Raw genomic sequence first — 23,120 nt, 5'->3', positions numbered from 1 at the left:
TCTGCACGATGTGCCTGCCTCCTCTTATTCGCGCGCTGCCGGCACTTGAAAGGAGTGCCGCTTGCTGTTCGCTGCTGTACTAACATCTAAAGTTCCGCATCATCTAGGAACGAACCGGTCTCCTGGAATCATAACGAGTACCGTGCTATCAAAGGTAGGTGCTGCTTGTTTCTTCGCATACAATGAGGAATCAGACATCGACCGATATCTTCTCAATTCTTCTGCAGTATACGTCTGGTTCAAGGTGCGGCACGAACACTAACTGGTATCAGACACTCTCTTACGTGCGCACAGCATACAAGCGGGAGACAAACGCAGCATACATGTTCTCCCGGTTGCCTACTGAAACGAGAGTAAGTGCCTTTCTGAGGTCCTCTCCTCGTCCTTTTTTTCTCTAAGTATTTCATGGGCTTGACACCGAAAATGGAGCAGATTCGATTCAAGTAAGGTACTCATAATCCACAGGGGCGGATGGGAGACGCACCCGGCCACTCACACATACCTCCGGCGTTGTTCGCGTCTCTTCGGAATCCAAGACAGTCGAGACATAAGCGGAGCTACCGGTCAGCGGAATGAAACCCTGATTGCACCGGTCTTGTTTCCGTCTAAAAGGCGCTGCCTAAACAAGACGGCTGCAATATCTCGGATGCCAGGCGCCGGCAAAACAGTCAAGTCATGAGGTCCCGACTGTGTACACAGAAGTAAGCTTTACTCGATAGAACAGGAAGGCGGAGCAGACGGAGGCGAGGACATATCCGAAGTCGTGTACCCCTTGAGATCAGTGAAGAATGACTCGTAGTCCCTGCTAAGCAATGAGGCTGCCATCACTGACAATCTGCAAATGCACATCAAACAAGCGGAAACAAGAGGCACACGCCGTGATGTCCGAGCTGGTATGAGAGACGAGTAGAGGCCCTTGAAGTTTATGTGGGCCTGTATCAGATGGGGGCAGTGTATTGGTCTTCAAGTATACCTACAACGCACAATCTGCTCCACCTTCCTCCTCTCCAGTTGCGGTCCACATACACCTCCGGGTATATACCCTTCAGTTTGGAAACGTATTTAGATACACGTGGACAGTGGAACAAAGAAAAAATCTGCACACCCGTGCACGCACTTGAACTCACCGACCGGACAAAGGTTCTCCAAGGAGCCACGAGTTTCAGAATAGAGTCTCTCTCACGCATAGATCCCAGGGGCCTGTACGCGTACATACGCGGTCACGTTAAAAACAAACACGACGCACCTGCACGCATGCAGACGTTTACACTGTTTTTTCAGTCGTACGCAGCAGGTACTGCGTCCGCCTACTTACGTCTGCGTTCTTAGTTTTATTGTAGCAGACGCTAAAGATTCTTCTTCATCAGGCCATGCGCCGATTTCCCTGATGCCTTTATCTGCTTCTGGGTGATGCTGCGTTACCCCCCCTACCCCTTCCGTCTCATCAAGCTGTTCGATTCTCGCTCCGTGTCTACTTGCTTCTCCTTGGGTATTCGTATTGCCCTGTGCCGTGCCCCGGCCACCGCCCTTGTCGGAGAACGTTTCCACCTCAGTGGTGCTCGGTCGCACAGCAGGTAGGGTATCCGTTGAGACCGTCTTCGCCGCCCTTTCCTGGGACCTTGTGCAAAGAGCGGAGGCAACTGCTTCAAGCAAATTGAAGATATTCTCTCCTCGTGTATGCTGTCTCCTTTGTACGGGCATATCTAGGCCCTGTTGACCGCTCGTTTTACTGGCACAAGGGCTCACATACTTTCGATCCCCGGACGCGAGACTATTTGGTACGGTGCCTGTCCCGCCAGTCGTCTGTTTTTTGCTTGGCCCTGGAAAACTGCCGCAGTCTCTTGCTTTCTTTTCAACTGCATGATTTTGCCGGCCAGCATCCGATGTGGCGTGAGCCTCCCGAGTGCATTCCCCCGAGCTCGCCACGAACAAGTGGGTTTCCTTCCCCTGAGGCTGCCCTTTCTTTGGAAGCACCTGACCAGCGGTAGTGTCCATACTTCTGAGAGACCGATCCCAGACAGCAGGTATGTTCGTGCGTCGTCCCGAGAGTCTACCCCCGTCGTTCATCGGCAATACTCTAGCTTTGCCTCCCCTCGAGAGCGGCCTTGCAGCTAAAACACCCTGGACGCCCCGTCTTCCACCACCCACGATTTCCTGATGTGCCTGGCTTGACACTGAGTTGCGCGCCATCCCAGCTGCACTGCCCGCTGTCGTAGAGGTGTGCTGAGACACGACAGTTTTCTGTACTGTTTTGACGGTTGAGTCCCTCGGTCCCTCACCTTGAGCGACGCGAGACGAGTTCTTTAAAAAAACGGCCCCTTTCACACTCGGGAGCCCAGTCCAACTACCACTGACTCTCGCACGAATACCTGCTGACATACACGCAGAGGCCCTTCCTGTCTCCGATTCTGGATGAGAACTCTCTACCCGTGTATTAGCGGCGAATCTGTTCTGAGATGCGTCTCCCTCTGTTCGTTGCAGAGGCGAAGTCTGGCGATGAGAACTCGGTTTGGTAGACGGTTGGACATTTTGCGGTTGGGAATTCACAACTGAAGGGCCACTACCATTGGTGTGGGAGAGATGATGCCGGAGAAACTGCAAGAGCGCGTGATCACTGAAACACTCGCCTGTCCCAGCCGTCCCCTTAGATTCCTCATGTGAAGAAACGGGAGGAGAACATCCGGTTTTTTCACGAGGTAAGAGAGGCAGACTTCGTGAATTGCAAAACTCAGGAGTGTGATCTCTTCGTCTCTTTGGCGAGCCGGCTGCCAATACGGAGGAAACATGCCAGCGTACAAAAGCCCATTTCTTTAAGACATTATTATACCTCGATATGGCATGATGAATAGCATTGAAAAGACACATACACGCTGCACGCTCTTGGCTCTTGGACATGTGCGCATACCGTTGAAGACAAACGGAAAGGAACTGCTCTAGATTCCGATAACCGATGGGGTTTTCATGAGGAGAAGGAACCAACGTACAGTGAGAAAGAGAGGGTCGCGTGGTGGCATCAGAGTGAGAGGAGATCTGGCGAGAGTAAGAAGAAGCGTCTTGAGAGAGATCATTCGGCACTGAAGAATCTCTTCTCTCTTCCCCTGGATACATACCTGAGTTGCATGGACGGTTGAGAGGTCTCCCGAAGCCGTCGTACGAAAGAGGCGGCTTGTTATGCCTTGCGTCCGAGCAAGCCGACTCTCCAACTGCCTCTGCGTCATGGCCACAAGTGTTCTGTCGGCAAGACGGCATGGAAGAAGACGAACCCCGTCCCACATGGCCAGTGAGCGATACCTTCCATCCCTGACTCGCTATAGAAGGCCCGGCGGCGCAGGACGCGTCCTGGAGTCCCACAGCAGGTGACGACGACGAGAGCGGGGGTTTAGTCAGTGTGGAAGAACAGGAAAGGGGAGAGGACGAAGGGAAGCACCCTAGGGAGGCAGGCTGGACACCTGAATAGACATGCTGTTCTGGCAAGCTTGAGCGCGAGATCGCGAACACAGGGCTAAAAGCTGGGACGTTTATGGGGGCCGATAGTTGCGCAGCATCTCGGGTGAAAGACTGACAAGGTTCACTAGCACGTGCCCCAGAAGGGGACAGAAGTAAAGTTGAGTCCATAATGTCCGTTTGCAGCTCTCTTTTGCACCTTTCTTTTCTCCCCGAAAGACGGAATTGCACTGTATCTGGTCTAGCTTGCCAAAGAGAAAAGGTATATTCTACGAGTGCCCAGTTCCCGAGGCAATCCTGGATCCGGAGCTACCCTGACGCCGACAATGGCACTGAAAGGAGTTTACACGCAACTGAGTTCTTTGGGCTACACGGAGCGACACTAGCCCTCGCTGCCCTTATGGAGGAGCCACCAGGAAAACAACTGCAGACACTTTTGCCAGCTCTCTTTAAGCTATCAATGTTGCTCTCGGCTTGTTGTGTATCTCGGCGACTTTTCTTCTCCCACTAGAATTGACCGAACTCCGAACTCTCACTCCTTGGACAAGACATTCCTTGTTCTGAAGGTATTGGTCCTTCACAGGCGAGAAAAGCAAAACATTAGTGCAGAGGACTGTCGATACAGAACTGGTCACGCGCGCAGCCTAGGCCTTGCCCACGGTAGCCGAAAACGGAAGTCGAGTCTGGGCTGTGGACAAACAGATGGGTTCCAACGCGTAGCCGGTGAACAATCAAAAAACAGTGGAGGGAGAAAATGCCATCTCCTGGTGAACAAGCCAGTAATATCACCACGCACGACGCCAGCAGAAGGGGTCTCAAGATACAGAACCCCCGCGAGTTCCTCTTCGGAGAGGCTTGGAAACAAAGACAGGCGGTCCGTGTGCACTGCCGGCCAGTGCAGGAACATTAAAGCATCCGCTTAATACGCGCTCGAACAGCACTCAGAAGGCTTGTAGAGGCACGAAGTGGTGTGAAGACCCTTAAAAAAAACGTTAGGGGTCTTGTCATCTGTCGGAGGACGTAAAGGGGAGAAACTTCAAATGCCCGTGTGAGCGGTCGTAGTGGCTTCACCCCGGGGTGGTCATTTTTACGCGGTCGGCGCAGCCGGAACGTGTCCTCATGCCACTTGGTTTGGGAGAAGTGGTCTTCTCCGGAAAACCAACTGTGCCACCTAAGCGATTTGATTCGCAGGTAGACTGGACAAAAAGAAATGGCCCGCGACACGGGCTGCCGTTTCATCGCTCTCACAGCCACACTCAGTGTCTAGAGAAATGAATGACTACGATTGTCCGCCGTCGCGGTGCTCTAGCCCTGTCTAGCCAAAAAGAGCGCCGATCGCTTTCAACTGCTAGGCGGGTCTGCAGTCCTCACTGGGTGAACTGCTGAGTGAACTGCGTGAAATCCCGGTAAGGTCGTGTCTAGACGGGACAGTTCTGTCCAAATGTGTCCGGGGATCGGCGTAATTCAACGCTTTTACTGCAGCGTTGCGTTTCAGTGGAGTAACACGGTTCACGGCCCGAACTGTTGGCTTCTGTCCCTGGCACTGCCTCGATACCCTTCGTTTCGTCTTCGTGATCTAATGCGGAGCTGTGGCTGGATACTCGCCAGGCCTCGGCGGCCTTCTCCCGGAAGTGTAGGAACCAGTCTTGGCCGCGTTCTACGGAGCTGGTGGCTGCGAAGGTGTGTGTTGCAACGAAGTTGGTCGTGACGCCATCAGTTGCGGCTTGCGTCGTCCAGTTCGTGAAGGTTTGTCGGCACACAGGGGGACAGTCACCGTTCTCCACCCGCCCCGAAGAGGGGTATAGCGGGCACTCCCAACGACCGGCCGGACCCCCCCGACCCCCTGGAGCGGACGCTAAGGGGAAAGCGCAATTAGGGAGGCGTGCAGCCACTGCTTTCAAAGGGCGAAGGCTTGCGCCTGATGCGGCGGCTGCTGATGTTACTGCCTTCCGGCCTCAGCAAAGCGATGTCGTGAAGCCACTTGTAGCATCTTTCATCGGGATCAGGTCAACCTGTTCTGTTTTACGGAGGAACCTCGGCCACCCTCCGTAGATACCAGCTGGTCCGTTCCTTCGTATAAATCGATAAGCCGCCAGCCCTCTTCGCTTCTAGCCTCTGATCCACATGATAGAGGCGCAGTGGAAGCCACAAACAGGGCTAACACATGACAAGTAAAGTCTTCCCACGGCAGCTACCGCGGAGCTGGTTAGGCAAATCAGCATGGCCCTCTTCCAGAACAGCCGTGAGCACTAGCGCAGAACCAGGAGGGCTCAGCCTGTTCCTCACCGTACAGGCGGGGAAGGGGGCACTATGTCGCTGCAGTGGCCCCATTTCCGCGTCCATCATTCCGGCAGTGGTGGCAATGTCCTCGTCCAGCCAGAAGGACCAGCGGCAGCGGCTGGTCGACGTACTGTTGAAGCATCGGCTAAAAAGCCAGCACAATGGAGCCCTCGCCCTCTCCAGAGGGCACACAAATCGATGACGAGAAAAGAAGTGGGACGTACACTTTCTGCCTGCGTTATGGGGTGTCGGTCTCAATTCTTCTTCGTATGTCTTACACTGCACCCCGGTACGTGTGAAGACGCGCCGAGCGGGCCAAAACACAGGTAGAAACTCGACAAGTGGAAACGCCCGTCCCCGGCAGCCTAAGCTTCGCGTAAACTTTGAAGACTGTGTCCCTCATGTATGTGTAGGTCTCGTTGAGGAGGAAGTCTGCCCTAGCCCGAAATATATAGCGGGCCTAGTTTGTTTTCGATCATGCTCTTTCGCTAGTCACTCTCCGCTATGTACTGCGGTCGAGACTCTGAAGTGTTAGACGGTTGCACTCGTGGCTCGTGGTTGCACCACATGCATTGCTCCCCTTCAGCGCCTACTTTTTTAGAACGTGTGAAGGCCTCCGAGATAATTCGCGTTTCTCCAGTGGTTTGCCACCTGCAGGTGTCTGAGGTCAAAGTATGCAACAAACTTAGATTCCAGAAGCATGGTTACAAAGGCGCTAGTGCCACACTCCTCGGCAAGGTAGGAGGTAGCGAGGTAGGCTCTCTAACCGTTTCGGCCCTTGTGATCCTACTCACACTCGGAGGGAGACGGCGGAAGTGATTTACTCTGACTAGATGCCGCATTCCAAAACTGCGGTCATCAAAACAACCTTGCCTACTGTTGGTTCCGGTACACAGTTGATCGTTCGGCTGCAGTCAAGACGTTACGCCCGTACCGGCGTAGGGCTGCTGGTTTTTTGTAGATGTTCTTGTTCGCTTGGTTGGCCTGCACGGGACAAAAGGGCGCACAGGTATCCCACGGACGGGTTTGCCAGACTGCAATCCCCGACGTAGATGCACATCGCCTCTCCCCAGCACCCCCAACAAGGGGAACTACCGGGGGTCGACTCCTCCGGACTACCTTTCCAGCCTTTTGTCCCTGGTGCTTAGTCGGACTGGCCACTGTGCTCGGCGATCAAGAGAATGAAGAACCTCGGTTGATTATGTGAACCACCTTCTCCTGCTAGGGCATGTCCAGCCACGGCTTCTCTTCGAGTCTCGATGACATGTGGTGGCCACATAGGCTCCCGCCTGCTGTCTCCTCCCGCTCAAGACACGAACGCGGCCCTCCCGGAGGCCTTCCTGTTGCTGGGCAGTTTTGCTCACCCCGGTGGCTGGCCGTCACCTTACATTTGTCCTCATCTGAGGCAGTGAAGAGTCTGACTAGCTCGTCACGCTTCAGCGGATGCCCCGTGTTTGACTTCAACGGATTTCAAGACCACGGTGCGGTAAGCAGGGTGGGCGTCCCCGTGCCTTGTCGCGGTTGCACACGCGTCATGTATCGACGACGTTCGTTTCACTCTTTTTCACTCTAGAAATGCAGTTGATATCCGTAGCAGGCCAGAAATCTTTTTCGATACAAAGCGTTTGGGACTCAGGTGCGATTACGCCGACCCCTCCTATACTTGCAGTTACGCGAAACGCAGTTTCGTCTCGAGACCAGCGTCCATTGTGGAAACAACGAAAGAGCCTCCGCTCTCCCTTAACTTTTTCTCATACAGCGACAAGCGAGTTTCGCACGGCTTTTTACACTCGTCTGGGTTCTTTTGTGCTCTCTCTCTGAGAGAACCCTCACTTGCATCAGTTGGCATTGTCGGCTCACCATCCATAGGAAAAAGAAAAATCAGTAGGTTCTCAGTGCTGTTTTTCTGTTAGTGCAAGTCCTTCTCCATTCGTCCGAGTTCCCTCCCGTTTTTTATGTCGCTTTTCTTCTTTGCTCTCACCGATGCTACTGACTGTCCCTGCCCAGGCCAGTCCGTCTTCAAGAGGACACCTGCATTCAAGTACCGCATACAATTCTGAGCACTCACATCACTGAAACACAAGCCGTGCCCTCTTGGAGAGACCTCATCGAATGCGGCGAAATAAGGGAGGAACGCCGGGGGGAAGACCCCGAGCCCCCCCTAGTAGAGAGACTGCTGCCAATATTCTCCCATTCACGACAGGTCGCCACCCTGCAACGGGCAAATTCGCCTCTCTCTCATCTCCTGTTGGACCTCCCTTGTTTCGGCAGCTGTCTTCATTTTCGTTTTCTGTACCAACCTCTCAATCACAGATTGCTGCTTGCAACACTTCTCTTGTCCCGCCGTCTCCCCGTGACTTCTCTCACTTTTCTCCTGACGTCGCTCCGTCCCCAACTTTGAGCAACGGTTCCGACCCCTCATCGTGCCTCCCACTTGACTGTTTCACCTGCAGAGATCCCACTTTATCTCCGAGCGAGCGGAGAGCTTTCGTAGCCTTTCGGGCCGCATGTGGTCTGCTTTCAAACCCTTGGAATTTGTCCTCTTTGTCATCCCTGTTGAAGCTCACTCTCCCGGACTTTGTCAAGGGTTTTGATCGGTTCTTTGTCTCCGCTCCTTCCCACTTGCACGAACTGAGTTTGTACGTGTGCGCGGCCACCCAGCTCTCTCCCAGAAACCTGCCTCCTTTGTCTGCCAGCTCGTCGCATCCCTCTCTCTCCTGTTCCTCTTCTTCGGCCTTCTGGATCCGCGTGTCTCGAGATCCCCAGCATCGTTCTATTCACGAAATGGTCTCTACCGTCCCGTTCGAACTAGACACACTAGCGTTGCTTCATCAAGTGCCCCTAGTCGGTTTACTTCTCATTACCTATCCTGACCAGGTTCTTAGAGCTTTAGAATCAAAGATTCTTCCGGACATTGCGGCAAAGCTGCTACCTCCTCTCTCACTGGAGCCCGAGCACGACCATGGGGAGACTGTGGAAGGTCAACAACTTGATGCGAAATGGAGGCTGCAGCACAGTGACTTCACAACCACACAGGGACATTCGGAACGACAACTCCTACTGAAAACAGCACCTCCGTGCAAGGTCAGACTGACGAGATTTCCGCTCGTTCGTCACATCGAAAGAGATGATTTCCGGTGAGCGATTCCTTCACCACAGGAAAGAAGTATTCCTGAGCTCACAGAGAGAGCAAAGCCGTGTCTTCTGGGTATGGAGATACGGAAGACACGGATCGCTGACAACCCAAGACAATACGCAGTACGACGCCTCACTGGGTAGTTCTGTTCCCTGACTGGTTTTTGCCAGAGGTACGGAAAACGCCGTCCACTCTCCACCCTATCATGCCGTACAAGGCGATAGCCCTCGTGCCAGGATGAGACGACAGCACTCGTTCTGGCCGTGCTATCGTGAGACTCACTAATAGCAAGTGCACTGCAACTGGTCTACGTCTGGCTTACTGGTCGATAGGGTACGAGCCCTCTAGCCAGGTCAGCTGTCTGCATAGCTTGAACAGCCCCGGGCGCCACCAACTTTTCTTTTTTTTCCCGTTGCGCGAGGGGGAGAATTGCGGAAGACGGAAAGAAAGGGAACACGGAAAGTAACTGTTTAGACGGGACGTAAGGGTACACAGCGAAAGCAAGGATGGCAATTTGTACGCCGACGCGGTACCTAGATGCTGTCAAGGTGTGGGAGAACTGGGAGAACACGCAGCACATAATACACTTTGAGAACTACAATGTACGTCTTTTGTGAGGCCTTCGAGAGCCGCTTGTGAGACTGGTTTTCTTTGGAAAGTGCTCTCCTCCATACTGAAATAAACTATAGAACGCATGTCACTACAACCCGTTCATGTGTTCGATTTAGGCTTGCCGGTGAGCAGGAAGATGTTTTATTTTATTTCATGTCATGCTTTCACAGAAAAATCAGCACAGTCGATGCAGGGAAGGTTGTCAGTATCACGGGAGAAGTCGCTCGGACCGGTAAGTCCACAAAGGCAAGGCATATTTTTTCCGCGTGTACAAAATGGGGGTTTGTGACTTCACTCCTGAAAAGGAGATCCTGGCTCGGTTTCTGCAACCCCTGACACTAGCCGGTGGGCTTCCGCGCAGGCCTTAGCATAACGAGCAGTGGTATACACAGTGTCGCACATTGCCGCCAATCGCCCTTACTTCTTCCCAGCCTATCGTATAAATATAACGGACAGCCGGGGTCACAAAAGATACTACCCGGCTAGAAAAGCTCATGTGAGTGTAGGGTGGGGGCGAACATCGGTGTCGCGTGAACAAACCATCGGTCGGCAGGCTTTGCGTGCGGGTGCCGGAGAGCTCCACCTACTGCCTTCCGTTGCCTGGTCCTTGTTATCAAGCTCTAGGAAAGGAGAACGCTTGTGAGCATTAGCTGTTATGAACCCGCGATGAATTTCCAGAATATGTCTGAGCGTAGTCTCTTTACATCTTACGCACTTCTCTAGCTCCTCTCTATTTCTAGACGCCTTCTCCTCTCTGGTGCACGAAGAGGCAGTCCCAAGAGATTTTCTTTACCACAGTCAACTGGAATTCCTGTCAGCATCTGGAGTCCGCAGGCGTATCCATCGGTTCCAAGTGATCTGCAGGGAGGGGAGGGGGGGGACTTCTAGCCGTGCCTACAGAACACTCGTCTTTCCGCGGATCTGGGTTTCATGCTCATGTCTTCTCGAACTCCCTCTGGTCTGCCTCAGGTGACTTGCTAGCAGTTGAAGAAGAGCGCCTTATGGTGTGCCGGCAATGTGGACATACATTTCGCGTCTTTGCCTCGGCAGACCTCGGCTTCCAGCTTGACATCCCGCTTAAATGCCCGTCCGGAAGTGAGGTTGTCTGCCGTGTACATCTTCCCGATCTACTTCTCCGTCCCGTTCGACATACATGGGTGTAATTGTACACGTAGTGCTGTGTCGCCTTCTCTGCACCTGTACACCGGAGGAGACGTAAATGAAAACAATACTGCGTCTTTTTGAGTGTACGGACAAACAGATGTTTCCCGGCGAATGGTCACATGTATTTAAACATTGCTGAGAAGCTTGCACGTGCGAACTGATGGAATAGGGAGCGCCACATTGTACATACGTAGCGTGGTATTGATGAACGAAGAGATGGTCACCGTTGTCCCCGGAACTTACAGAGACAGGGAGTCTGCAGCGATTCCTGCCCGCTCACTACGCGTACCCGTATTCGGTGTAGGAGGTTCTTGAATATGTACATGTGTACTTGTCTAGAGAGCTAAACAATCAGACGTACTACCCATGTGCCTGTGGCGCGTGTCATCGAACGCTGGCGCAGGCGCCTCACCGGCTTCTCAGCCGGGGGATGAAGACCAAACAAGTGGAAAACGACGGCACGGGACGAGAGGGCGAGGAGGTCAGGCGAATCGTAAGCCGTATTTTTTTTTCTGGCGAAATAAGCCACGACCCGGATTTTGCGAAAGCGAATCGTTCGAGCCTGCTGGCCCTGTATTCTTCATGGATTACCAAGAGATCCAGTACGTGAAAATCTCTTCCGCGCCGCTCCGCCCAGCTGGTTGTCAGTCCGCGTGTGCTCACAGGAATGTGACCAATGCTCTGTTTTCGCTGTGGCGTTTTAGGTTACAAACAGAAAGAGAATCTCGTTCAGTCTCCCGACGTGACTTTCCGATATCGCGGAGAAGCTTCAAACACGGGGTTCACAGATGATGGGCTGTTATGTTTTATTGGCGTCCCGGAAAAATGGCAGCAATCTGCATCTCCGTAGCGTTGTGGCCAAGAATCAGTGGCAGTTGCCTGGTGTCAAGCGGTACCGCTGGTTGTGTAGAGCCTTTCGCTACAGGCTTGGGTTTCTCCGTAAAGCTCCTGCGTAGGGCGGGGGTTTTGTGCACTCGCTCACGTGGTAGGCTACTGCGACACGTGTTTCTAAAGGTACTTCATTCCCCGGTCTGCTTGCTGTCAGACTCTGTGTTTTGCGCGGTGCACAAACATATGCTTGCGGGTTTCACGTTCAACGGGACCATGAAGAGTTACAGACCCTCTTCCGGACGGGTGTGGAGACGTCTCCCACGGCGCGGCTTCGATCCTGCGGGACAGTGCGGAGTTGCAGGTTCTGGTAGTGTGCACCTTTTTGATCTGCAAGTAACAGTTTGTGATAATGGCTCAAGGCGAGCTCCTTTCAGAGGGAGGAAACGCCCGCGATAGAGCGCAGGAGCGCAGTCAGTCTAGTTCTGTCCGGGTTTTTTTCGTTCTCGTTTGTTTCCTTTTTCAGTATGAAGTTCGCGACAAGGGCACCTTTTGACGGAGGCGGGCCTTCAAGGCATGCATCTATTCCAATTGTTCTTCTGCACGACCTCACAGGTGAAGTCCTGTCGTGCAGGAAGGGGTCCGGCAGTTAGGCGAGAGTGTGAGTGCCTGGACCGAGCTGACAGCGCTTGCCGACAGCCAGACACCGTCAGCTGAGTTAGAAGGTAGAGAGGCCCCTTGGAACGGCGTTGGTGAACCTCAGCAAAACATGGGGAGAAGCTGCGTTTTCCTGCACTTACTTGGTGGCAGCTTCGTCTCTTCTGTGTACTTACTTTGGGCGCTCCCTACTCGAGCGGGGGGCACCCCGTTGTCAGAACGCGGGATCCCGCGCATTCTCTCTGCGGTCCGTTGCTCTCAGGCGCTGTTCACCCAGGAGAAAGCGTCACCGTCATAGGCGTAGTGCGCAGGAAGTGGGATCGCTTTCTTCGTGACACTCGGTACGAAGAGGAACGGAGGCCTGTACGAGTCCAGTCGTACAAAATTACTCGGAGCAGAAAAGCGGCAGGCCCTATGCACAGAACTGTTAAACTCTGGCGCATCTTTATAGTCGGTTCACTCCACCGTACACGAATGAGAAGTTGTTTAAAGTAGCTGGGTTTTTTGCAGTGCTCACGTGTCTAGAGGACTGGGTGCTCTGTAACAAGAACCACGACTTTGCTACATGCGCGTATGCTGGAAGTCCTTTCAGCTCACTTTGGTGGTACACTCGTGAACAGCGGACGGCGAACGCAGCTCATGTCGGCGTATTCGCAAACACCCTCCACATCGATCTTGTGAGGGCATGTTCGCTCTTTCGAGTTCCGGTCTTGGCAGCAGCTGCGTACTTTATAGTACTTCTAACGTTTGCTGTTCTGAGTGTGGGTGCCTGAATGCAGGTGTGAGGTGGACTTATTTATCGAGGCGATCAACATCTTCCGCGTTCGACAGAGGCCCCCTTCTCTTCCTCTTCAGCTTTTTAAGAAACTGCTTCACCAGCATCCTGCTAAGTCTCCAGACAGACAAGACGAGGAAGAGTCTTTGCAGCAGTACACGTTACGGCAGATTTGGGAGATACAAGATGACAAGGGCCGTAAGGGTCGGAGGGCAGATAGGCCTTCTCTGAAAGGCCTGTTTCATGCCTTCTGGCAAACCACAGGAAGAGGAGGCGGCCAAGCGCTACGAAGCAGTAGAGATGAAAACTACTCTCCGCACGACGCAGACGCGGTGGATACGGAGATGCACGGCAGGGACGAGGATGCTTGGGATGAATGGGCCGCCCGGGGAAGACTCATCGATGAGGCGTGCCCGCTCCTGTATGGACTGGCATCAGCAAAACTTGCTCTCCTTCTGACATTGATAAGTACGCTAGGGGACTGCGTCTTCCGCGAGAAAGTAGAACTGAAACCAACCTGGAAACTGGAAGTCGGAATCGCCTATGAGCCGCCAGCTTGTTGCTTGTGGACTGCGCTTGATAACCAACTGGGACGCTGTTCTGACGGCATGCGTCTCGTGTTTTTTGGTTCAGACTTCATTTCCCGTCACTTGGAAAACAATATTTTCCGTGTAGATGACTCTTGCCATACGTTTGCTGCTGTGTCTTCAACTGGGGGAGCCGGTTCCGGACAATCGACCTGGTGCTCGCCATAATTGCGCTCAGCGTTATGTGTTTATACCTGCAAGGCGGACATGAGTGCGTAGAATCTCCTCTCTCTACTCTTCCTTAGTTGCGTACATGGTCTGCCCTACGTACCTCCAAATGATTAGAGGTGGGATGTGGCGCTGAGATGCAATGGAGGAGTTCATATGCCCCGCATCATCTGCATTGTCTTTTTCTACACCTGCAGGCGGTTGTACAGCCAAAACAATACCGGAGCGTGGCTTTGGTGATGTAGCGTCTATGATTGCGGGGACATCTTCGGAAAGCGACGAGAGAGTCGGCAGTTTCTGGGATAAGTACAATAAGGTCAGTCGGAAGACGGCGGTCCCATTCAGCGCAACGGACTGGCCATCCCCAGCACAAGTGCCGTGCAAAGCTGAAGAAGACCCAGGAGCAAATCAACTAGACAACAAAGCCGCCTCGCCGCCGCAATCTCACACACCAGAAAAAAGGGAGGTGACTTCCCGTACGAGACTTCAGTGTCATTTGCTTCTACTCGGAGGGACTGGGACTGGGAAATCAACTCTGCTTTTGAGCGCGAAGAAGCTTATGCCCCGTGTCTGCACTACAACAGGTACGGGAGAGACACACGTACAGGCATGATCAGTCTCAGATAAACGAAGGTAAGAAGTAAGAAGACGAAAAGGCTTCTACAAGGAAAGTGAAGTGGGTGGCGGAGACAGCCGTGCCTTCTGCCGTTGGCTTCCCGCTTGGAGTCTTAGTAGTCTCAACGGTGTTCTTGTGGAGCTGCGAAGGATGGTCCAGTGCATGTACAAACACATTTGTGACCGTCTTTATGTTGCCCCCTTTGTTTGACGTGTGTGTTCTCAGTCACGGTTGTCTATTCTAGAAAGTTGCTAACAAACCACTAGAGTAGGACCGAGTCTTCTGGGTGATTTGATGCAAAGGCGTCGCCTCCAAAACGATGTACTCTTCCGTTTCAGACCTATCGCTGATATAGCCGTAGCCCCTCATGATCCATTCCGCAGACGAAGTGTAGTGTCTTTTCCGCTTCGTTGTCCAGGAGCAGGAAGCACAGCAGCGGGGCTAACTTGCGCGGCTGTCCGCGATTCATCGAGCCGTGGCTGGCAGCTAGATCCGGGGGTGCTCGTTTTAGCTGATCGCGGGGTCTGCTGCCTGGATGATCTCAATCTGATGAGAAAAGACGCACAAGCAGCCGTTCTGGAGGCCATGGAGCAGCAGTCCATCTCGGTTGCAAAAGTGGGGTACACGGCTGCTTTGCTCCCAGGGTCTGTGTAGGCAGGTCGTTTTACTTGTTATCACTCTCTAAGAGCTCCTGTCGCGATCACCTCAGTGCGCGCGCAGCTAGAGCATCTTTTAAGCGGGACTTGCAGCAGATCGGAGTCCACGTTAGGCCATGTTACAAGAGAGTACTACGTAATATGATCTCTATGTGGCTTCGTTGCCTTCTTGACTCCTAGATTGCTGTTCAACCCAGCATACGTTAGCGGAGTGTTTCTATCCGGGAACCTTTGCATTAGGCACCACCCACGAGCGAGGAACTATATCCCACTCTCTCAGTGGACGTCACCACATTGCTATGAAAGTAACTACGATGGTACACCCTGTTAGGACAGACAGCTACGCAGGGGCATATTAGAACCGCGTGTTGTCCACGCTCTTCGTGTTCACACCCAGCACGCGTGCCCGATCTTCACATCTGTAGCATTTTGAGACGGGAGCGAGCAAGACCTATGATGTTTCTGAGTGCGCGTGCGGGCACTGGGTTAGCTTTCCTGATAGCAAAGGCTGTGTAGAAAGAATGGCATTCACGCCGTGATTCGTTGGTTTCCGACAAAAGGCATCGAACCCCCGCAAAGATGCGTAAGAACTATCTGCGTCAGATACTTTACTTGCGTTATCGTACCTGGGTCCATTCAACCTTGCCGGGTATGTGTGGGTGTGTGCTCCCTCCGCAGGCGGGTATCGTAACTCGACTGAACTCCCGTTGTTCTATTGTCGCGGCCCACTCAACGGAGTTTGGTGCCGTCGATCCCTGCGGAGACGGCTGCTTGAAAAAGAAGAATAGGGGTGGTGGTAATGAATCTCTCTTTGGCTGCGGGAACGCCTATGACGACCTTCATTGCATCAATGTTAATATCGCCCCTCCATTGCTGTCGCGTTTCGACGTGGTAGCGGTCTTGGGGAGTGCTCCCACGGTCATTGAGCCGACTGTTGACTTTATACTCGATCAGGTTCGAAGGACCGCTACTTGTGATTCCCTCACTTGGCTTTGCCTGTGAACCTCACACTCAGTATTCTCCCGTAACCCTCACTACTTAGAAGTAAGCCTGGTGCGAGACGGCTGTGCAGTCTGCAGGCGCTGGGTGTACGATGTGTATTCTAATGCCTCACTCTTATGATTTTGAACAGTGTCTGCAAGGGTTGGGACTTTCCTTTCCGCCTTCTGCGTGCTCTGCGAGATCCCACCTATTTGATCTTCTGCAGTTTGTCGGGCGTGCCTTTCAAGCAGATTTGATCCGCTGAAAGTTCGAGACGGCCTTGAGTGCAGGTCTGCCTGTACTTATACTTGTACAGAAGCGTGATCGTAGACGGACAGAAGGGATGGGAGTGTGCATTCGCCGTCACAAGGTCCCACGATAAAAATACTCATTGCAACGGACAAAAGCCGACTGCATGTTTTCTTTGTCGTACAGTTACAAGTACACGACGCATAGTTATGTTCTTTCACTTTGAAGACAGACCTAGGTACTTAACTTAGTGACAGTAGCAGACTGGCCGCCAGCGGACTGGCGTTGCGCGAGAAGCTCTCCTTGCATACGTCAAGCCCGCCGGCTGTGAGTTGCCGCGTTTCTCAGGCAATGTCTGCGCCTCGGTACCGATATAAGGGCAGTACCCGACGAACGGAAAGGAAGTCCGCGAATCCGACATATGCGACAAAGAAACAGGAGGATTCGCAAGAGTCTACGCCAAGCGGACTTTACCGCAATCCGGTGTATTCTTCTCCATGGTTGCCGACTCCCCGACAAACGGCAAGCACTACAAGAGCGTCACCGTCTTTCCAGGGCGCCGGCCGTCCTTCTGGGTGCGGCTCATCTGCTTCAAGGCAGTCTGCAGTTTCTGCCTCAGTCCATGCAGCACGACGTGATGGTGTCAGCGATCAGCATCTGGGGCGTCTGATCAAATGGTCTCCTTCGCTTCTGCGTTACTATATCACATTCATACAGAAAACGTACTTTCCTGGTTTAACCCGACAAGCCGGTCAGGTACTCAAAAGGTATTACGACCGACTGCGCAGCGGCAACACAACGGGGTTGAGCCGAGGCGACAGTGAAGGCATGATGAACCTACGGGGGGAAGGTGGAGGGGGTGGGGGTTCAGGGGTTACCTTCAGGTTTTTGGAGAGTCTCTTCCGACTGGCACAGGCACACTCGCGTCTGATGTCTCGACATGAGGCGACGAGACAAGATGCCGGTACGTCGCTGTATTTCATCTGTCCAAGTCGCTGATGAAAGTTTCCTATACTATGAATGCATTCTTGCGGTATCCTAGGAAGCAAACTGCTAGATACAGCGAGCCATGAAAATGAGGACGTCAAGAACCAGCGAGCACACTCACGAAGCGCATCATGGAAGGAGCGAGGTGCAGCAGACGTCGTGTGTATTCTTTCGGCCTTCCCGGTCGTGTTTGTCAAGTATGTTAGCTTCGCAGGGCAAATGAGAGCCATCCACGTTCGTGTCCCTTTTTACCCGTACTCCGTTCACGGAACGTCGTGGGCCCACGCAGGCGTGCTCGGCACGCAGGTCAGGCGAGCTGCGTGCGTTTCTTACTGTCGGTTACGTATGGCATTGTATTCAGTTTGTATGAAGAGAGTATGCACGCGCAGATCTTGTAGGTCTTGTTTACTTGCTGCGCAGCCGCCCCGTTATTGAGCTGAGACAGACAAATGCGCGGAATGAGCTGAATTCATCTGAGCTAGCTTAAGGATTTCATGGCGAAAGAGCCAAGAAACCCGTAAGCACAGCACGGTTTCCGCGCTGTCTTGACACCATTCAAGCTCTACGCCAGCACACACGACACGGCAAACCGCCGAGGTAGTCCTGTGGCTCTCTCTTTTACTTTGTAGACCTATCCGCGAACTGATCTTGTGGCCCGGTGTCTCTGTCATCTCAGTTGCCGTCATTTGGATGCTGGAGACTGCTCTCTGCGGAAACCGCGTTGTCCCCGGTACAAAAGAGGCTAATGGAAGCGAAGATGGTCGCCACGGTCTGCTCCTTCTGAGTCAGTCTGAAACTGCTGAGCTTGTGAACAAGCTTTGCCGCCTTTCCACTCCTTACCAAACGAGAAGCGTGTCTCCGACTGCCAGTACCCGGTGCCCGAGTCGCTCTAGTGTGCGACCCAGCAGCGAGGTATCTTACGTTCCTCTCGAGGTGACTGCAGGGAAGGCGCTTCATGCCGACATTCGAAGTATAGCCGACTACAAAGCTGTGGAGTTTCTCGTGCTGAGAAAACTCGGACTACGACTGCCGGTGACTCGCGAGCGAACCCAGACAGGAATGTCCGTCTCACCTTATGGTAGCTACGACGAGAGGCGAGTGCGTTTCACGCACGCAGTAGCCGATGAAAGCCTAGAGCTCGTTGACGCCACAACTGGCACTTACGATGTTTAGAGCTGTGGAGCTCACTCTGTTCTGTTGTGCGGACACTCTTCTGAGTTCAGGGTTCGTTCGCCTTCTCGTGTGCAGGAGGGCTCTTGGCGTGTTGCTGGGATATGCACTGTGAAGTTTCTTTTGTCAAGTACATGTTTCCCAGCAGATGCTGCTGTAACGGCAGTCACGTGCCACTAGTTGAATTCCTGGCATTCGTGGCCTCGCCACTCCAGTGCCTTTCAGATTTTGCGCAAACACAAGTCCTCCCCCTCCCAGTGATGGGATGGAGTCCCAGGCCGGCAGCCTTGCTATCTGTAAGGAGACGGGCGGTGTGAAATGCCCAAAGACGTGTACGGTCGACCGCAAGCCATGTTCGTCAACAGACTAACAGGGAGCGTGTCCGGGGAGTGACAGCTTCAGCCAAGCAGGTTTCCAAACTTTATGGTTTCTGGACTATCGTAAGTCCCACTTGAAGGAACATGAAAACCATTACTTGCTGTGTAGCTGAAATCTCTAGCTGAATGGACAAAACTTCTGCGCCGGACACACAGGTTTATTATGCACTACAGAAACACAACCTGGAATCCAACTTGGTGTCATACACCATACCTTCAACAGCAGACACAGCAGTTGACCTCGGGAGCAGGTCACTAACACCATGAAATAATGAGTAGACGTTAGCCCACATCGAGTATACCCGTGAAGAAACATGGTCGCGTGCCCGAGTAAAACCTTCAGACTAATGCAGAAGTGAGGAAAACAAAAGCAGCATGAGCCCCAGAGCATAGTGTCACACGATATACGATCATTCACGCTCACTCAGAGTTGCCAAAATGGAGAATTCTGCCTGCATTACTCAGAGCTGGAGAACCCATAAACCGCCCTCTGCGTCCCCGTACATTCTTCAACTACGCAGGACTCGAGAGAATAGGAAATCGATCTGTGAGCACATCATGGGATAAAGGAAAGAAGGATATTGACACGCGTAGTCATGTTCTCACCCGGAGAGGAAGGTGATCCAACGCAGTACTCTCATCTTTGAAACGAAAAAAGATACCCTTACAGAAGGCGGAAAGAACATCATAGTAGACGCCACTCCGGCGCGCCAGGTAACGGAGAAGAATTTCAGCTAAGCTAAGCCCACTCGCGTGTAACAACCCCTTCGAAATCCCTAACTTCGTTGTGTTCCATCGCAACCATTCCACTTCTACGCAAGCCCTCACCGTTGAGGAGAGGTTTTCAGACGGTGCTCCACACCCTGTCCCTTGTTACTCTTCATGAAAGAACCCTGGAAAAGTGGCCATCACAAGAAACTTGAACACTGCTCTTCGTCGGCAGTCCCGCCGAAACTGGAGAGCGAGGCTCTTCTCTTTGGTCGAGTCACCAGAGTTAAGCAGGCTCATCCTCACCAGGTTGTGCGCACGCGAAGAGCGACGACGGGGCCTTGTCCTAGAGACGTGTCAATCGCTTCTCTAAACTTCATCATCTTGAAGCAGCATGTTAGGGATACCTTTTGTGACAGGGTATTCGCGAGTGCATAACGGGCACACGAGCTTCGCTTCAAGAATATGAAACTGTACAAAAAGCAAAAAAAGTGTGGAGAGAAACGACAAAAGTTGGCGAAAAGAGATGCTCCACCAGCGGAGCCACGTTCTTTTCCAAGCGGCCGTACTGCTGTCTATCTTGCTTGGTCCCCATGCACAGACGTAAGCGAGCGATTGGTTGTTTGGTAAACCACACTCTTGCTAACTGCCTTCAGTTTGATTACGCTGCACAAGCCGGTTAGAGGTGGCCCACGGCAACGGAAGGTCTGAAGATGGCATAGTATACCGGTACTGCTGCGGGTCGCATCGCCGGTTGCCCTGAATTATTTCGTACAGAAGAATCAGTCCTTTTTCACACGACCTGCATGGATACGACTGCCCTACCAGGCCACTCCAATATGAGGTCTCCGCGATATTCTGGTACTGTTAAGCGATATCACAAACCGTACTGGTCCTTGCTACTGAGACGAAGTCACGCAGCTGATACAAACGAGAACTCACGTCGACGGCGGCATCATGGACGGCTCGCAAGAAGTGCTCATCAGTCAGGTCTGCCTCCTCGTAGCTTGGCGGCAACTCGAGCCCCAGCTGTTTTGAAACAGAAACACAGAAGTGTTTTTCATTCGAAGAATACAGTCCTGTAATGTGTGTATGCATGCGTACATATTCACCGGTCGCATAGCAAAGTGATGAAACGCGACGATATGAGAAGTGCCCTGTATCACACCCGATCCAAACAAGTTACTGGAACACGTCTGCGACTCTTAGGGGCGTATACAGAGAAGTCACACGCAGTCTTGGGTGAGCTGTGCGTAAGAATTTGCTCGTAGTGCTTTCCCTGAGCTGCATCCTCGCAGACGTGGCAACCGGACAAGCTGCAGACAAACAAGAAACGGGCTTGATGCCCTGCAGCTTGCCACAGTTTTCCTGTTCCACACCAATCCGAGAAAGGGAGCATCTTCTATGGGAGATTAGCGCACTGGCTACTAGAAGCCCCAAGACGTGGTAACGCGCCTTATCCTTACGCGCACCTGTTCCTGTGAGGCTTCAGCGTCTCGATACATGCATATACACATGTGCACCTGGAAGTGTACGTCGCTCGTGACTCGGGTATATATACAATGCCGTACACACTGCCGCAATGACACAAGTGTGAAGGCTCCGTCACAAAAACCGTCCGGAGAACAGACCTTGGTGGCAGTTTTCACAAAGGCATCCCAGTCAAGTTTAGGAAGCATGGACCGGATGAACTCAGGCTGGAACTCCGACGAGTCGATAGATGTCGCCTGCTCCTCGGCTTTCTCATCTAGCTTGACTTCTAGCGGGAATCCTCCCGGACATTGCTTCCGGTTGCTGCACCGCAAAATGCGCCAGTTACACGCATATAAGACGCCGGTGTAGGTTGCGACAGTCTACTTGTAATAAGAGAAGCAAGGAGGGGTTTAAGAGAGTCGAAGAGCACACTGGAACGGATGGAGTACACTCAGCAGGGGAAAGTACGGAGAAGGCGCACATCAGCAGATACAGCTCAAGAAGACTAGGGGTTCTGTGCGGCGATAATATAAGGCCTACCCCTATGTGGGGCGATGGACAGACGGAAACAGTAAGATACCCCGTTTGGAGTCGTGCGTACAGGAAAGCGGGAGACAGTGAAGTCATAAAGACACGCTTGTCAGCTTGAAAACTCACCACGCGATGAGGTTGTGTGTTAACAGTCTCATTCTGTCTTAGATGGAGAGAGGAAGAAACTGGAAGTCCGAGTCGAAGAAGAGAAATGTGAAGCCCTTCAGAATCACGCCTCGAGTTTTCGGGAGTGACTTCAAAAAGAAGAGATCCTGAGAATTCATGTTCAGGAGTTCATACACAAGGACGAAAGAAATGGCTCATCAGAGAGAACGTGAGGGCAGGGAAAAGCACCGACGTTAGCAGAGGTGGAGACTAGGTGATAGCCTATACAGGGGTACGCTCAAAAGGGGCAGACAGCCTACGTAAAAAAGGCTCTTTACAAGAGAAGAGTGAAAAATTCAGGCCTCTGTGTGTTTTTCTAACCGGCACGCATCCTCTCTGACGTTCCCCCTCAGTTCGTCCACCTTGAGACATGCCGAGACCGTCCACTCAGCCACCTTTCATCATATGAAAAAGAGAAAGTGGAACCGCTTATGCGGTCGCGGAACCCTCCCGTTTGGACAGAGAAGAGCACATGCGTGGCTCACAAGGAGAAAAGGCCCATACGAGAGAAGGCAGGAAGAATGACAGCACGCTTATTGTGACCGTCTGCCGTTTGCTCCCCGGTAAGTAGAGACAGCAGTTTCGTAGAATCTTCCTTTTTCCCACAGTTCGTTAGTAAGCACACGCCGAGGAAACTGGTACCTACGCACGGGCCGGCCCCTACTATGGAAGCTATCTTCAGCAGCTTTTTACATACGGTAGAATTTCAACCCTTTCTTCGGACTTGTCCTGTGTCTGCGTTTCGCATTGAATATTCTACTATTCTACGCCTTAACCGTTCTGAGGCAAAAGATTCAACGGAAGAGCAGGCGCACCTACTCGCAGAGGCGAAGACGAGGCGCGCTCACAGGAAGCCTAAATGCCGCAAGGAAAGTCCACGAATCCGAGATAACGGTCAAACGGATACAAAACGCAGCATAGGGAGTGAACGCAGGTTGTTCCCCCGGCAGACGTCGCATGCATGCAAGGGGTTCCGAAAAGCAATGGAGACACCAGTGTTGCAGCTAGGTGTGCCGCGCCCTCGCTGAGTACAGCACGGACGTACTGGAGTCGATAGAAACTTGCTGGATAAAAAAGAGTCCACGTGTAGTGCCTGTGATACCTCAACCGTCGGCACCTTCCCAAGGTTCGCCGGTGCCACGAGCTGCGGTGACGGCCTCAGAGCTCCTGTTCGTTTCCACGGGTGAGCACTTTCCGCGGGCAGACACACGCACACACTGAACATGTAACGCCGGCGCCGCGGCTCTGCGCGACCTTCGCTGTGTGTCGCGCCTTGGCGTGAATACGCCGCGCGAATCTGTTCCGTGTGTGTGTGACGAACGAAGTGTGCGTTAGTGGGGTCGGAGCGCGGTCCGTCTGATTGGACCAGACGTGGTGAGAGAGACTGGAATTAATTTTCTGCGAAGTACTCGCGCCGGCCACACTACACGTGGTAGCACCGCATGGTTCAAAGGGAACAAGGGGTCGCTCTGTTTTCTCTCCATACTGCTTTGCTGCTATTTTTGGCACGATGGCTGACCAAATTGCAGGCCTGTCCTCTGTTGACCCAGCGGCAA

At 52.8% G+C, this 23,120-nt stretch overlaps 3 protein-coding genes across 3 annotated transcripts; 1 reads left to right on the top strand and 2 right to left on the bottom strand.

The window, feature by feature from the left end:
- Positions 1-412: 412 nt before the first annotated feature.
- Positions 413-4,685, bottom strand: CSUI_001055 (uncharacterized protein). The gene is made up of 2 exons (XM_068061261.1): positions 1,316-4,685; positions 413-835 (listed from the first exon to the last, which is right to left on the bottom strand). Exons 1-2 carry the CDS (start codon positions 3,613-3,615, stop codon positions 709-711), a joined length of 2,427 nt encoding a protein of 808 aa, XP_067926761.1. The 5' UTR covers positions 3,616-4,685; the 3' UTR covers positions 413-708.
- A 2,437-nt stretch (positions 4,686-7,122) lies between these two features.
- Positions 7,123-18,781, top strand: CSUI_001054 (mcm2 3 5 family). Its single transcript, XM_068061260.1, has 13 exons — positions 7,123-7,210; positions 7,732-8,861; positions 9,643-9,704; positions 10,442-10,567; positions 11,040-11,238; positions 11,991-12,079; positions 12,384-12,462; positions 12,901-13,364; positions 13,849-14,235; positions 14,686-14,882; positions 15,602-15,877; positions 16,502-17,117; positions 17,817-18,781. Exons 2-13 carry the CDS (start codon positions 7,837-7,839, stop codon positions 18,311-18,313), a joined length of 4,017 nt encoding a protein of 1,338 aa, XP_067926760.1. The 5' UTR covers positions 7,123-7,210; positions 7,732-7,836; the 3' UTR covers positions 18,314-18,781.
- Positions 18,782-19,764: 983 nt separating this feature from the next.
- CSUI_001053 (trm112p family domain-containing protein) lies at positions 19,765-22,465 on the bottom strand (the record flags this gene model as incomplete). The annotated part of the gene is made up of 5 exons (XM_068061259.1): positions 22,384-22,465; positions 21,526-21,671; positions 21,027-21,189; positions 20,338-20,424; positions 19,765-19,866 (listed from the first exon to the last, which is right to left on the bottom strand). Exons 2-5 carry the CDS (start codon positions 21,555-21,557, stop codon positions 19,765-19,767), a joined length of 384 nt encoding a protein of 127 aa, XP_067926759.1. The 5' UTR covers positions 21,558-21,671; positions 22,384-22,465.
- Positions 22,466-23,120: the final 655 nt, after the last annotated feature.

The sequence above is a fragment of the Cystoisospora suis genome, assembly GCF_002600585.1.
Source record: "Cystoisospora suis strain Wien I chromosome Unknown contig_423, whole genome shotgun sequence".
Taxonomy (NCBI): Eukaryota; Apicomplexa; class Conoidasida; order Eucoccidiorida; family Sarcocystidae; genus Cystoisospora; species Cystoisospora suis.
Note: the sequence above shows the minus strand (reverse complement) of the source record. Positions and strands in the feature narration are given on the sequence as shown.